Below are 13,150 nucleotides of genomic sequence, written 5' to 3' on the forward strand. Positions count from 1 at the left end.
AAGGAATTAGGAAATGCACACTTGTCCCTAAGGACAAGTGGGAGACTAAAGAAAATGATGCCCTTGGTCCAAGTACGCATTCAATGCTAAGTCTAATAAATGCGGTTCAGTATTAATTAATTATACAAGTTAATAATTCAGTGAGATCAAGTGAACCGTATGCCTAGCTAGAGGTCGCTTCAGTTCAAGTGGAATTAATAATATTAATCCACGGCTTACTCTTGACTGAACCCATAGGGTCACACAAATAGTACGTGAACGGATCAAGTATTTAAGTGAATTAAATACTCCATTTATGGATATTCGAAGTCGACGGATCTCGGTTCCAGTGGGAGCTGAAATCGTCAAAAGGAAAATTATGAATACTCCGGAAACGATGATATTGCCGGAAACGGAAATATGGATCGTATCGGAAATATAAATATTATCCAAGTCGTAGATGTTGCCGGAAACGAAAACATGGTACGTATCGGAAAATATTATCGGAAATGGAAATATTGCTGGAATCGGAAATATTTCCGGAAACGGAAATATTGTCGGAATCGGAAATATTATCGGAATCGGAAAATATTTCCGGAATCGGAAATATTAAATATTTGTTCGAAACGGAAATTAATTCCGGAATCGGAAATATTAAATATTGTTTGAATCGGAAATGAATTACGGAATCGGAAAATTAATCGCAAGCGCGTCGTACAAAATAAACATCGGACGAGCTTGCTAGACGCAAGGCCCAGCACGAAGCCAGGCTTGCGCCTAGCAAGCCCATGCGCGCAAAGCAGCAAGGCAGCCCGCGAGCATCTCAAGGCCCAGCCAAGCAAAGCGCAAGGCCAGGCCCAAGCGAGGCCAGCAGGCTGGCACGCCCACTCGTGGGCTGCAGCGCTGCTGGGCCGAGCCTTCTCCGCGCGCGCGCGCACCCAGCGCCCCTCGTGGGTTGTCCGTGCGTGTGTGCGTTGAGTTCGTGCATGCGTCGAATCCTTAAGCAATTTGGATTAGATTAAAGATTAATTTCCTAAAGCTACTAGAGTTAGTTGTTAAATTAACCATTAACTTAATAGTTTTAATTAATGTCTAATTCTAATAGGATTAGATTAATTGAAACCTAGTAGGCTTCTAGTTCCAATAATCCAACCCTATAAATAGGTGATGGCATTCACAATTTATAATCACCCAATTCAAGTACTCATATGGTTTTAAGGTTAAAACTAAAGTTAATAATTTGCCACAAATTATATTCGAATAACTTAAAACCTTAGGTTGAATTCTAGTTAATTAAATCTAAGGCGGATCCGAACGTGTTGTGGACTATCTACGGAGGGACTACACTTGGAGTCCTTAACTTGTTCTTGTTCGGTTCGGGAGCTGCTAGGGAGGGCACGCTACAAATGTATGCATCCTAAATTATGCTAATTGTTATGTGGCAATTAATTTGGATTCCTGGCTTTATGTTTTTCCGCATGAAATATATATGCTTTATATGTATCATAATCTAACATGGGTCTCACCAGACCCGGCCCAGATCCGGCCCATGCCCATCCCTAATTGGGGCCATCCCTTTGTACCACTTGATTGACGGGGGCAATAGGAGTTGTTCCGCATACGACCAGATGACCGCCTTGCCATCACACGACAAGAAGTGTGGGGGCAGAGTGATAGTCACGTCCGCATCATACGACCTCGACCCCGACTTAGCAGACGTTCTAGGCGACGACGTAGGCAACTTGAACGGTTTCGGAGGAGACGACGACAGTAGCGGATAAGGACCTTCGCCACCTATGACCACAGGCTTCTCAGCGCCTGGCACCAATCTCTAGGTGACAAGGAACGATCGATGACCAGTTGGAGCAGCGGTAGCAGCAGGAGTTTGCTTCAAACGATTCCTCACACGTTATACATTTCAGTTCCAGACATCTTGGCCATGGGACTATACCAGAAGGTATGTTCTGCAAACACATTAAACATGTCAATAATCCGTGATTCGACCAAACAAGTACTTCAAACTAAAACTACATGACGTGTTAGTCATGTCCTCTTCACCTACCATCTCTTCCTCGACGTCGTCTTCCTCTTCCTCCGACGATGAATTCCCAACAAGTTCCTCTCGCAAATTATTTTTCCTCTTTCTTGTCAACTGATCAGCCTCATCTTCTTGCTCGACCTCCTCCTCAATATATGTTGTCCCCTCACCTTCCGAATCTTCGAAGTGGCTCACATTATGACTGCAGCAAAATACTTTAGAAACATTTCCGTCTGTGCGAGTCGACGTTCAGATCCACCAGCGAGACGTTAGAAGCTGCAAAACAACACAAAGTAAGACGACGTTAAGTAAGCTTAAGTCCATTCTTTTACCATACAGTCACCTACTTCCCCTAACGACTCCTTTTCCACGAAGATAAACCTAGACTTCCACCCCTATCATTCACTCTCAGACCAGTCACCAAGTTCTTCTTCTTTGACTTCGTCACCAGCGTATACCGACACAAGTCCATCACCTTCAAATCATATGTATACAACAGATCCGCCAAATCAAACCCAGCTTCCCAATCAAAAGTAACACAATCTATCACCGAGAAGATCCGCCAAATCTGGGGCATCAGTAGTTGCTCTTGACTCAGAATCAGAACCTCCATAAAGGACTGCACCAAAGGAAAAAAGGGAAGTCGCAACCCAATTGTAAATTGGTACTCGTAAAGAACCACGTATCCGCGATAATCGCCGATGAAGGTAAGTTAAACGTCACCAGCAGCTTCCCCCCTGCTCCACCGTGAAATCATTGGAGATCGGATTGTTCGAAGCGCCGGTAATCCGCCTAGGTTTGGTTTTCTCTCTCTCTTTTTCCTTAGGAGCTAATTGCTTAGTTCTTTGCTCGTGTTCGTGAATCGTTAAACTTGGGAAAACACGCTTCAAAAGTAAGTTTGCTTAATCTGCACTTTATACATGCTTCCTGGCTTTGGGGATTATTCCGCACATGTTAATATGTATTTAGCTCTATTCCCCTGCAAACATCAGACGAGCCGGATGGCCAAAAGATCGATGAAATTGTTTTGGACCCAGCTAAGTTAGACCAGGACGTAAGGATTGAGGCGTCACTCCCTGACGACATGAGAAGTCAGATAGTGCATTCCTTACAGAAAACTTGGATTACTTCGCTTGGTCGCATGAAGATATGACAGGAACCAGCCCAGGAGTCATCACTCATAAGCTCAACGTCGACCCCAACTTCAAGCCAATCAAAGAGGAGCGACGAAAGTTTGCACCTGAAAGAAACAAGATCATAGATGAAGAGGTCCAGAAGCTGATCGAAACAGGGATAATTTGAGAAATCAAGTACCCGGATTGGTTAGAAAATGTGGTCGTCATCAGCAAAAAGAATGGCTAATGGAGGTTGTGCATAGACTTCATTGATATCAACAAAGCATGCCCTAAGGATCCTTTTCCCTTGCCGCACATAGACGCTATGGTGGACGCCACAGCCGGTTACGAGTTGCTAGCATTTATGGATGCTTATTCTTGATATAACCAGATCCTCATGCACCCCGAGGGTCAAGAAAAAACAACTTTGTAACAGATAGTGGAATATATTGTTATAAAGTCATGCCTTTTGTTCTTAAGAATACAGGTGCAACATACCAGCGAATAGTCAACAAGATGTACAAGGTGAAGGAAATAATGCCCTTGGTCCAAGTATGCATTCAATGCTAAGTCTAATAAATGCGGTTCAGTATTAATTAATTATGCAAGTTAATCATTCAGTGAGATCAAGTGAGTTGTATGCCTAGCTAGAGGCCACTTCAGTTCGAGTGGAATTAATAATATTAATCCACAACTTACTCTTGACTGAACCCGTAGGGTCACACAAATAGTACGTGAACAGATCAAGTATTTAAGTGAATTAAATACTCTATTTATGAACATTCGGAAACGACGGATATCGGTTCCAGTGGGAGTTGAAATCGTCAAAAGGCAAAATAAAGAATACTCTGGAAATAATGATATTGCCGGAAACGGAAATATGGATCGTGACGGAGGAAATATAAATATTATCCAAGTCGTAGATGTTGCCGGAAATGGAAACATGGTACGTATCGGAAAATATTATCGGAAATAGAAATATTATCGGAAATAGAAATATTGCCGGAATCGGAAATATTACCGGAATCGGAAATATTGTCGAAATCGGAAATATTAAATATTTGTTCGAATCGGAAATAAGTTCCGGAATCGGAAATATTAAATATTGTTCGAATCAGAAATGAATTCCGGAATCGGAAAACGAATCGAAAGCGCGACGTACGAAACGATCGACGGACGAGCTTGCTAGACGCAAGGCCCAGCGCCCAGCAAGCCCGTGCGCGCGCCGAGCAGCTGGGCCGAGCAGCAAGCCAGCGAGCAGCAAGCCAACCATGTGGGCTTGCGAGCAGCAAGCTGCGGGCTGGCACGGCAGCGTGGGCACAAGGGCCACGCGTTGCCTTGTCCGGCTAGGTTACTTCCTTGAGAAGTAAATCTCGTTTTCTTAATTCTACTCAAATTAGATAATTTGTTAAATCTGAAATACATTAGTGTTTGATTAAACATTAAATTCTAATAATATAATTTAACTAGAATCCTAATGGATTTAGTTATTGGAATCCTAGTAGAATTCTAATTCCGTTATTTCCACCCTATAAATACATGGTTCATAATCACAATTTATAACACAATTCAATAAGTATTCACATAGATTAAGTTCAAGAAAGAATTTAATAATTTGCCTAAATTAATAATTAAGCTTTCCGAATAAACATAAAACCTTAGATAATATTCAAGTTAATTGAATCTAAGGTGGATCCGAACGTGATGTGGACTATCTACGGATGGGCGACATTTGGAGTCCTAAAACTTGTTCTTGTTCGGTTCGGGAGCAGTTAGGCAAGGCACGCATCACAATGTATGTATCCTAATTATGCTAATTGACTATGTGGCAATTAATTTGGATTCATGGCTTTATGGTTTTTCCGCATGAAATATATTCTTTATATTTGTCATAACCTAACACAAGGACCATCTTGGATACACGATGGATGTTTACATTGACCACATGTTGGTGAAAACGAAGAAGCAGGCGACCGCGTGGAGCACCTACGACAATCCTTTGAAATATTAAGGAAAATTAAACCCTACTAAGTGCTCTTTTGGAGTGTCTGCAGGAAAGTTCTTGGGCTACATCGTCACCCAACGAGGAATCGAAGCAAGTCCAGACCAAGTCCGAGCGATCATCAACATACAATCACCTAGAAACATCAAAGAGGTACAACGCTTGACAAGAAGAGTGGTGGCATTAAATTGATTCATCTCGAGGCCGTCAGACAAATGTCGGCTATTTTATGACGTCTTACGGAAAAAACTAAGGGTTCGACTGGTCCGACGACCACGAGGAAGCTTTGCAAAATTTAAAAAATACTTGATGTCGCCACCCGTCCTGTCTAAGCCCAAGGAAGTTGAAGTCTTACAACTTTGCCTTGTCGTCAGTCCTGTAGCAGTCAGCGCGGTGCTAGCCCCAGAAGACGAGACACAACAGTTACCCATCTACTACATCAGTTAGTCTCTGTTAGACGCAGAGACCAGGTAAGCTTCTCTAGAAAAACTTGTTTTAGCACTCGTCATTGCTGCCAAAAAGTTAAGGCATTATTTCGAAATCAACAAAATAGTGGTGATGGCTAACTATTCTATTAAGTATGTAATGCGTAGGCCAAAACTTACAGGTCGCATGGAGAAATGGACAATGGCGTTAGGAGGGTTCGACGTCAAATACCAGCGAAGGGCGGCAGTGAAGTCGCAAGCCCTAGCTGACTTTGTGGTCGAGTTCAGCCCCGACTTGGAGAGGTAGGAAACAACGAAGTGGATCACATAAACAACGTAGATAAAGGCGGAACGTGGACACTAATCGTCGACGGATCTTTCAACTTCCGAGGTGCAGGATTAGGCGTCATGCCGAAGTCACCATAAGGGGACATGATAGCACAAGCCATTTGCTGCAACTTTAGGGCAACAAACAACGAAGCAGAATACAAGGCGTTGATCATTGGAATGACGCTAGCAGAGGACCTGGGAGCAACAGGACTCAACATTTTCAGCAACTCCCAATTGATCGTCAACCAAATTAATGGAGATTACGAAGCTAAAGACCTCAAAATGACCTTTTAACTCGAAGCAGCCAAAAAGAAAACCACAATTCAACTCATTCTCCATCAAACAAGTCCCACGAGACCAAAATACACAAGCTTACGCACTCACAATCCTAGGATCAGCACTCAGAAAATAACCCTTCTCAACCATACCTCTAGTACACTTACTGTCACCCACAATCGACAAAGATATTTCATAAGACGGCAACCTCGTCATGACAACCACAAACACAGACAGTTGGACAAAACCAATCCTTGACTACCACATCCATGAAACCCTTCCAGACGATAAACTCAAAGCCCGAAAAATACTTTTAAAAGCATCACGATATGTTATTGTGCATGGTGTTTTGTTCAAGAAGTCAGCAGACGGAACGATGATGAGATGTGCACACAAGACATAATGGGAAGGATTCTCTTGCAATACCACGACGGAGAATGTGGTGGCCATGCAGGCGGACGGAGCTTGTCATCCAAAATCAAAAGGAACAGGTGCTACTTGCCGACGATGTTCAAAGACGTCATGAGGTACGTCGCCAAGTGCGATAAATGCCAAAAGCACACAGGTATGCCACATAAACCATCTGAGTTATTACATCCTACTTTGACGCCTTGGCCTTTCATCAAATAGGGCATGGACATCGTTAGAAAATTTCTTGTCGCCCCATGTTAAAATGTCTTTATGTTAGCACTAACAGACTATTTCTCTAAGTGGATAGAAGAGGGTGTGTTCCAACAAGTAAGAGACAAAGAAGTATGTTATTTTATAATACGCCGGTTTGGCGTACCATCAAAAATAATATGCAACAACGGATCACAATTCATAAGCGACAAGACGAGATCTTTCTGCGCGACATGGAACATAGAGCTAAAGACGTCAACACCAAGGCACCCCTAAGTTAACGGTCAAGCAGAATCAAGCAACAAGACAGTCATTGGATCACTAAAGAAGCGACTAAACGCGAAAAAGGACATTGGGTAGAAGAATTTTCTTCCATCCTATCAATAGGACGATGCATAGGACGGCGACGGGGCAGACACCCTTCTCCTCGTCTATGGGTGTGAAGTTGTACTGCCTCCAGAAGTGAAACTGCCCAGCTCAAGATACCGATTGATGACACAAGAATAGAACGTAGTGGAATTGAGCGAGAACCTCGATGAGACCGAACAACTCAGAGAAGCAGCATTAATCAAGATGGCATCCCAACAACGGGTCGTGGCAAGAAACTTCAACAAGAATGTCAAGGCTAAGATCGATCTTCAACTAAGGCGAGTGGGTGCTGCGCAAAGTGTTTCAAAACACAAAGGAGTTAGATGCAGGTAAATTGGCACCAACTTGGGAAGGACCATACTTGATTGATAAAATAATTGCCAAAGGAGAATTCAGACTTGCCACTAAGGACGGAAAGTTGGTTCCTCAGAGTTGGAACGCCACCTATCTCAAACTATATCATTTTTAAACCCTCGTCGTTCAAAATTTTATCAGATTTCATTTCTTTTCTTTTTCTTTACACATTTTATCACTTTCGGTTTTTCTCTCACCCCTTACTAACTTAGGAATTGAAGGGTCGTTGCCATCCCCAATGGCCTATTCCCCTAGTGACATTGTTCTTCTTGTAGGTACCTCACCCCCCAACGATGCTTGGAATCAGACGACATCAGCAGGCAACGACCCCCAGGATGACATCACGTCGCCACGGTCATGACCCTTAAACTATTGGATCCAACCGCGACGCATTACCACAACGCGTGACGCCTCATTACACATGTACTATCTTTATGTGCACATACTTCGCTTTTTGAGTACCCTACAGGTGACATCGATCTATAACACTGCGTACGACAACGACATCATGCCAACATCAATATCCCTAAACACTTTGCCAAAAACACAAAACAGAAATAAGTAGACAAAACACATTTTCATAAACACACCAAAATGCGTGACCTCTAGGGCCCCTACTTTAAATCCAATCACTCGCCGCCATTCCATACGACGACATCACACAAAAACAAATAAAATATCCATGCACCTCATCGTCGCCTTCGACGACGAGTAAAAACATTCACAAAAACAAGAAAATCATTGTTACTTAAAATAAAAGCCAATAAAACTAAACTAATCAGGCAGAAGGACCCTTCACATTTTCCTCCTGATGCTCACCACCAATAGGCTCCTCGACCTTACTATCCTCCTGGGCAGTGGGGGAATTTAAACGACGTCGTCGGCAGTCGATTGGTCCGCGACTGCTTAGTCATGTCCTCTTCACCTACCTTCTCTTCCTCGACGTCGTCTTCCTCTTCCACCGACGATGAATTCCCAACAAGTTCCTCTCGCAAATTATTTTTCCTCTTTCTTGTCAACTGATCAGCCTCATCTTCTTGCTCGACCTCCTCCTCAATATATGTTGTCCTCTCACCTTCCGAATCTTCGGAGTGGCTCACATTATGACTGCAGCAAAATACTTTAGAAACATTTCCGTCTGTGCGAGTCGACGTTCAGATCCACCAGCGAGACGTTAGAAGCTGCAAAGCAACACAAAGTAAGACGACGTTAAGTAAGCTTAAGTCCATTCTTTTACCATACAGTCACCTGCTTCCCCTAACGACTTCTTTTCCACGAAGATAAACCTAGACTTCCATCCCCTATCATTCACTCTCAGACCAGTCACCAAGTTCTTCTTCTTTGACTTCGTCACCAGCGTATACCGACACAAGTCCATCACCTTCAAATCATATGTATACAACAGATCCGCCAAATCAAACCCAGCTTCCTAATCAAAAGTAACACAATCTATCACCGAGAAGATCCGCCAAATCTGGGGCATCAGTAGTTGCTCTTGACTCAGAATCAGAACCTCCATAAAGGACTGCACCAAAGGAAAAAAGGGATGTCGCAACCCAATTGTAAATTGGTACTCGTAAAGAACCACGTATCCGTGATAATCGCCGATGAAGGTAAGTTGAACGTCACCAGCAGCTTCCCCCCTGCTCCACCGTGAAATCATTGGAGATCGGATTGTTCGAAGCGCCGGTAATCCGCCTAGGTTTGGTTTTCTCTCTCTCTTTTTCCTTAGGAGCTAATTGCTTAGATTTAGCCATAGCACGAAAGAATTCGGCAAAAAAGCAGCTAAAATCGTAGAAAGTTAGCACGAAGTACCTAAAGCATATCGAAAAACACTCAGGAAATTGGTTCGCCCTCTCTCTCTCCTCTAATTTTCAGATCTAGAATTTATGAAGTGTTTTGTTGAGTTATGTTATGATTTTTCCGGTATATATTATTGTTGCAGTTATTGAAATCGGAATGGTTGCACGGTTCTTTTCTTTTTCAGAAATCATTTTAATTGTAAATGTGCTCAAAGTATTTTTGCAAAATCACAATTGGGGGTAATTTGTTATGCTAATTTTTGTGCTAACATCGTAACTGATCATGTCGTATCACCAGATATAATCTTGTCCACGGATAAAGGGCTTACCTGGTAAAAAATATATATATATATCCGGGAGTTTCAACAAAAGTGGAAATCTGCCAGGAAAAGGGCTTACCTGGTAATTAATTTTAATTCCACAATACCAGGTTAGACGTATAGTTTACTAACTCAGAAAGCACGCTTTGATAGAATTGAAATTCATCTTAGTCCCTCAAAATTAATGTGTGGGAATCTATATTTAAAAACTACAAGTCGCAAAGGAGACAAAGCAATGATCATCTAAAGTAATCTGGATCAAGGACGATAGTATTCTAAATCTCATATCACAATAAGCATAGTAGTAGCAAACTAAAAACATTTCATCAACAGAACAAAATCCCATAGGAAACCAACAGGTAAAAAAAAACATCTGGCTTATCAAGAAGTAAAAACAAAAATTAATCAGTCCCCTAACAGGAACTCCTCAACCCTCCAAGTTTTACTATGAAAGAAGAAGCGCCCTTCTACTTGCTGGTGGCCAACTGAGACTCAGGCTGCAGATATCCATTTTCAAAACAATTGTGAGTAATCAGTATAAACATTAGCAAATAGTATAGGAGCAAATAACACGTAATGCAGTGTCAAGGGCTAAGTAGCAAGAAATACTATTGTCTTATCTGTTTCTTGATTCTCAAATTGCTTTGGTGGGAAATCCAAATTTCGTTATCATTACGTGCTATATTCCCTAGGTTTTACCTTCGATGGTGTCTATACTAATACTAGGGTTGGTATATTAAAGGTATAGCACTTGCTATTAACACACGTGAACCCTTGCTACAACAAAACCTTTCAACAAGCATTCAGGTTCTTGACAAACAATTTTCACAGAAACTCTCTTGAAAATTGAAATAAATAGAGGCTTATTTGTTTTCATACGAGTCTTAATACAAGTTTAAAAATGTTTACCTCTTTCCTCACTGCTTCTTCCTTTTCTGACAAGGTTAGCTCAATATGGCATGGATGTGACATGTAAGCTGACAAAGAAAACACATCAGTTCCATCGCTTAACTTGGGCAAATTAACACATGAATATCATCAGACAAGTGATCACTCACGATTGATTCTTCCATGAGCACGGTATGTGCGGCGTCTCTGCTTTTGAGCTTGGTTCACCTGAATGTGTGAGATGTAGAGGGAATCGACTTCTAGACCTTTCATCTACAAAATTTCATATTAGTAACATGATGAGAAGACATTAGTAAATATGGACCCTAGAGTTTAGAAGAACCGAGTTCCTTACTTCAGCGTTACTCTCAGCATTTTTCAGCAAGTCCAAAACAAAGTTGGCAGACTTAACAGGCCAACGTCCTTGTCCATTTGAATGACGGTTTTTTGCCTGAGCAGTTCGCCCAACTCCTCTACAAAAACGACGGAATGGGATTGCTTGCTTGTGGGCAAGGACATCCTCCAAGTACCTTTTAGCTTTGCCTAGAGGCATTTTCCGGAGTGCAAAGGCAGTTTCTCTTGTATTCTGTAAGAAGGGAATGCACAGTGTACAAGACACAATCTCAGTACCACAACCGTAATCATTTCATTTACAAAAACCATACAATTGTACATCCAAACCAGATCAATCACAAACAGTTTAGTAGATTATCAACATATCAACAACTCCACCCTACAATGAAAGATAAAAACATTTATGACGAGCCTACCAAATAAAGAAATTTCGTGAAGGTGAATACAACTTGGCCAGGTAACTCCTGTAACTTAAACATTATTATCATTGCAAGATTTTGGTTTTTGAAAAAACTACTTGTTGAGGAAGTTGTCAGTTTGTTCACTATACTGAGGTACTTTTCTAAATTCTATCTTACAAACATCAATCAGTTACTATAGTCTATAGAAGTAACATCACATCTAGTACCACTACCTAGCGCTGTTCCCATAGCAAGCTCTGTAAAAAATACTCACACATGATATGAACCAGAATCACTCACTCATCTTTTATTCACCATGTGTCTCCGGAATAAACACAAATTACGAAAGGTATACATTACAGCATCAATCAAATAAATATATAAATTGATGCACAAAAAACCCTACTATTGGATAATGAAAGCAAAATAACTGGTATAAAAAAACATGTAAATCAAGGTTAGTAGGTTACTACGAAAAAATGCAAAGTTCTAGGCCTGATATTCACTGAAAACGGCAACAAGAAGGTGGCCAACTCGTTCAACTAAAAGCTATGCAAAAATCACCCATGTCGTGTAAAGTAGCTGACTGATTGATAGGTTAAATTCAAAAAAGAAGAAAGAAAAAAACATCCTGCTCCGTGAACTGCTAATGGATCATCACACAAAACTCTCATACTCTCAAGTTCTCAACTAATAGTTACAACTACAAAACAATTGTAGCATAAGCTCCGGAATTCAGATAATGCCAAGAGTACAAAAACTAAGTCCATGTTACTCTTAATTCTAGTAAATTTATCTATGAAAGTAAACTTTAAATCATCATGAACAAATGAATGAATTCCAACATTTAAAACCACATTACATAATCAACAAATCCCAGAAAATAATCCGAAATTACCTTGAAATGACATCTGAGATCCGAGCCTCTCGCCTTGCAAGCTGCAAAATTCATACAATTTCAGACACAAAAAATCATAACCAACAAATTATTTTACCAAATAGATCAACAAACAAAGAGAAAACGATACAGCAGAAGCTTACACTTGGTGGGGTTTACTGGTTCTTGTGAATACTTCCCCTGCAAAATTACAAATAACCCAAAATTATATGGACATAATTATTAATATGAGAGTAGAAAACTAGAAAGGAGGTTGGAATGAAGGAGAAGAGAGAGAAATACAGACCATTGTTGGTTCTTGATGCGGCGGCGTTAATGGGAGTATTGTCCCAGAAAACTAACGGAGGGTGCGATAGAAATGACCGAATGAAGGGAGTTCAGTATCTCATGAATTCGTAAAACCCTAATTTCATGATTTTCTTTGAAACATGGGCTGGGCCTTTACAGTCTACGCTAGTCAAATATGATGGTGCAGGGGTGTGCACAGTGCTCTTGGTGCACTGGTGTCCAAACGACATGCAATAAATATAAAACGCGGATATCTTGTTGAATCCGGAGAAGAAAAGAACAAACGTTGTTTTTTTGATAAAAAAAGAACAAACGTTGTTCTTTTGTTAAAAAAAAGAACAATGACTGCTCTGTCCCTTTTTTTTCGTTCTTTTGTTTTTCACTCCATTTTTCTGGTATATATACCTTCTTTTTTATAATTTTCGAATCAGAATTTGTGAAGAGGAGAGAGAAAAACTATGAAAATGAGAGAGAAACTGTGAAGAGGAGAGAGAAAGTAATGGAAAATTCTCAGATATTGGTTGATTTTTCTACTTCAATATCAAATTCTATTGATTCTTCTTCTTCAAATTTGAATTCCTCTGCTGATAATCCGATTTGTGAAGGTAATTTTTCAATTTTTTAAAATGAATTACTTATTTATGATGATTTTGATTTCCATGTTCATTATTTTCATCATTTCAATTTATT

At 40.8% G+C, this 13,150-nt stretch overlaps 1 protein-coding gene across 1 annotated transcript; it reads right to left on the reverse strand.

Annotated features, from left to right (window-relative positions):
• Positions 1–9,867: 9,867 nt before the first annotated feature.
• LOC130467857 (60S ribosomal protein L17-2-like) lies at positions 9,868–12,578 on the reverse strand. The gene is made up of 7 exons (XM_056836812.1): positions 12,459–12,578; positions 12,316–12,352; positions 12,173–12,213; positions 10,875–11,105; positions 10,690–10,792; positions 10,541–10,608; positions 9,868–10,128 (listed from the first exon to the last, which is right to left on the reverse strand). Exons 1-7 carry the CDS (start codon positions 12,459–12,461, stop codon positions 10,099–10,101), a joined length of 513 nt encoding a protein of 170 aa, XP_056692790.1. The 5' UTR covers positions 12,462–12,578; the 3' UTR covers positions 9,868–10,098.
• Positions 12,579–13,150: the final 572 nt, after the last annotated feature.

This window comes from Spinacia oleracea, chromosome 2 (genome assembly GCF_020520425.1).
Source record: "Spinacia oleracea cultivar Varoflay chromosome 2, BTI_SOV_V1, whole genome shotgun sequence".
NCBI classification, from domain to species: domain Eukaryota; kingdom Viridiplantae; phylum Streptophyta; class Magnoliopsida; order Caryophyllales; family Amaranthaceae; genus Spinacia; species Spinacia oleracea.

What these genes read in the sequence shown, in the direction of transcription:
- LOC130467857 (XM_056836812.1), bottom strand. An exon ending in ATGCTGAGAGTAACGCTGAA is followed by an intron (nt 10,793 to 10,874) that starts GTAAGGAACTCG and finishes GAAATTTTGTAG; the next exon opens with ATGAAAGGTCTAGAAGTCGA. An exon ending in TGCTCATGGAAGAATCAATC is followed by an intron (nt 10,609 to 10,689) that starts GTGAGTGATCAC and finishes TTTCTTTGTCAG; the next exon opens with CTTACATGTCACATCCATGC.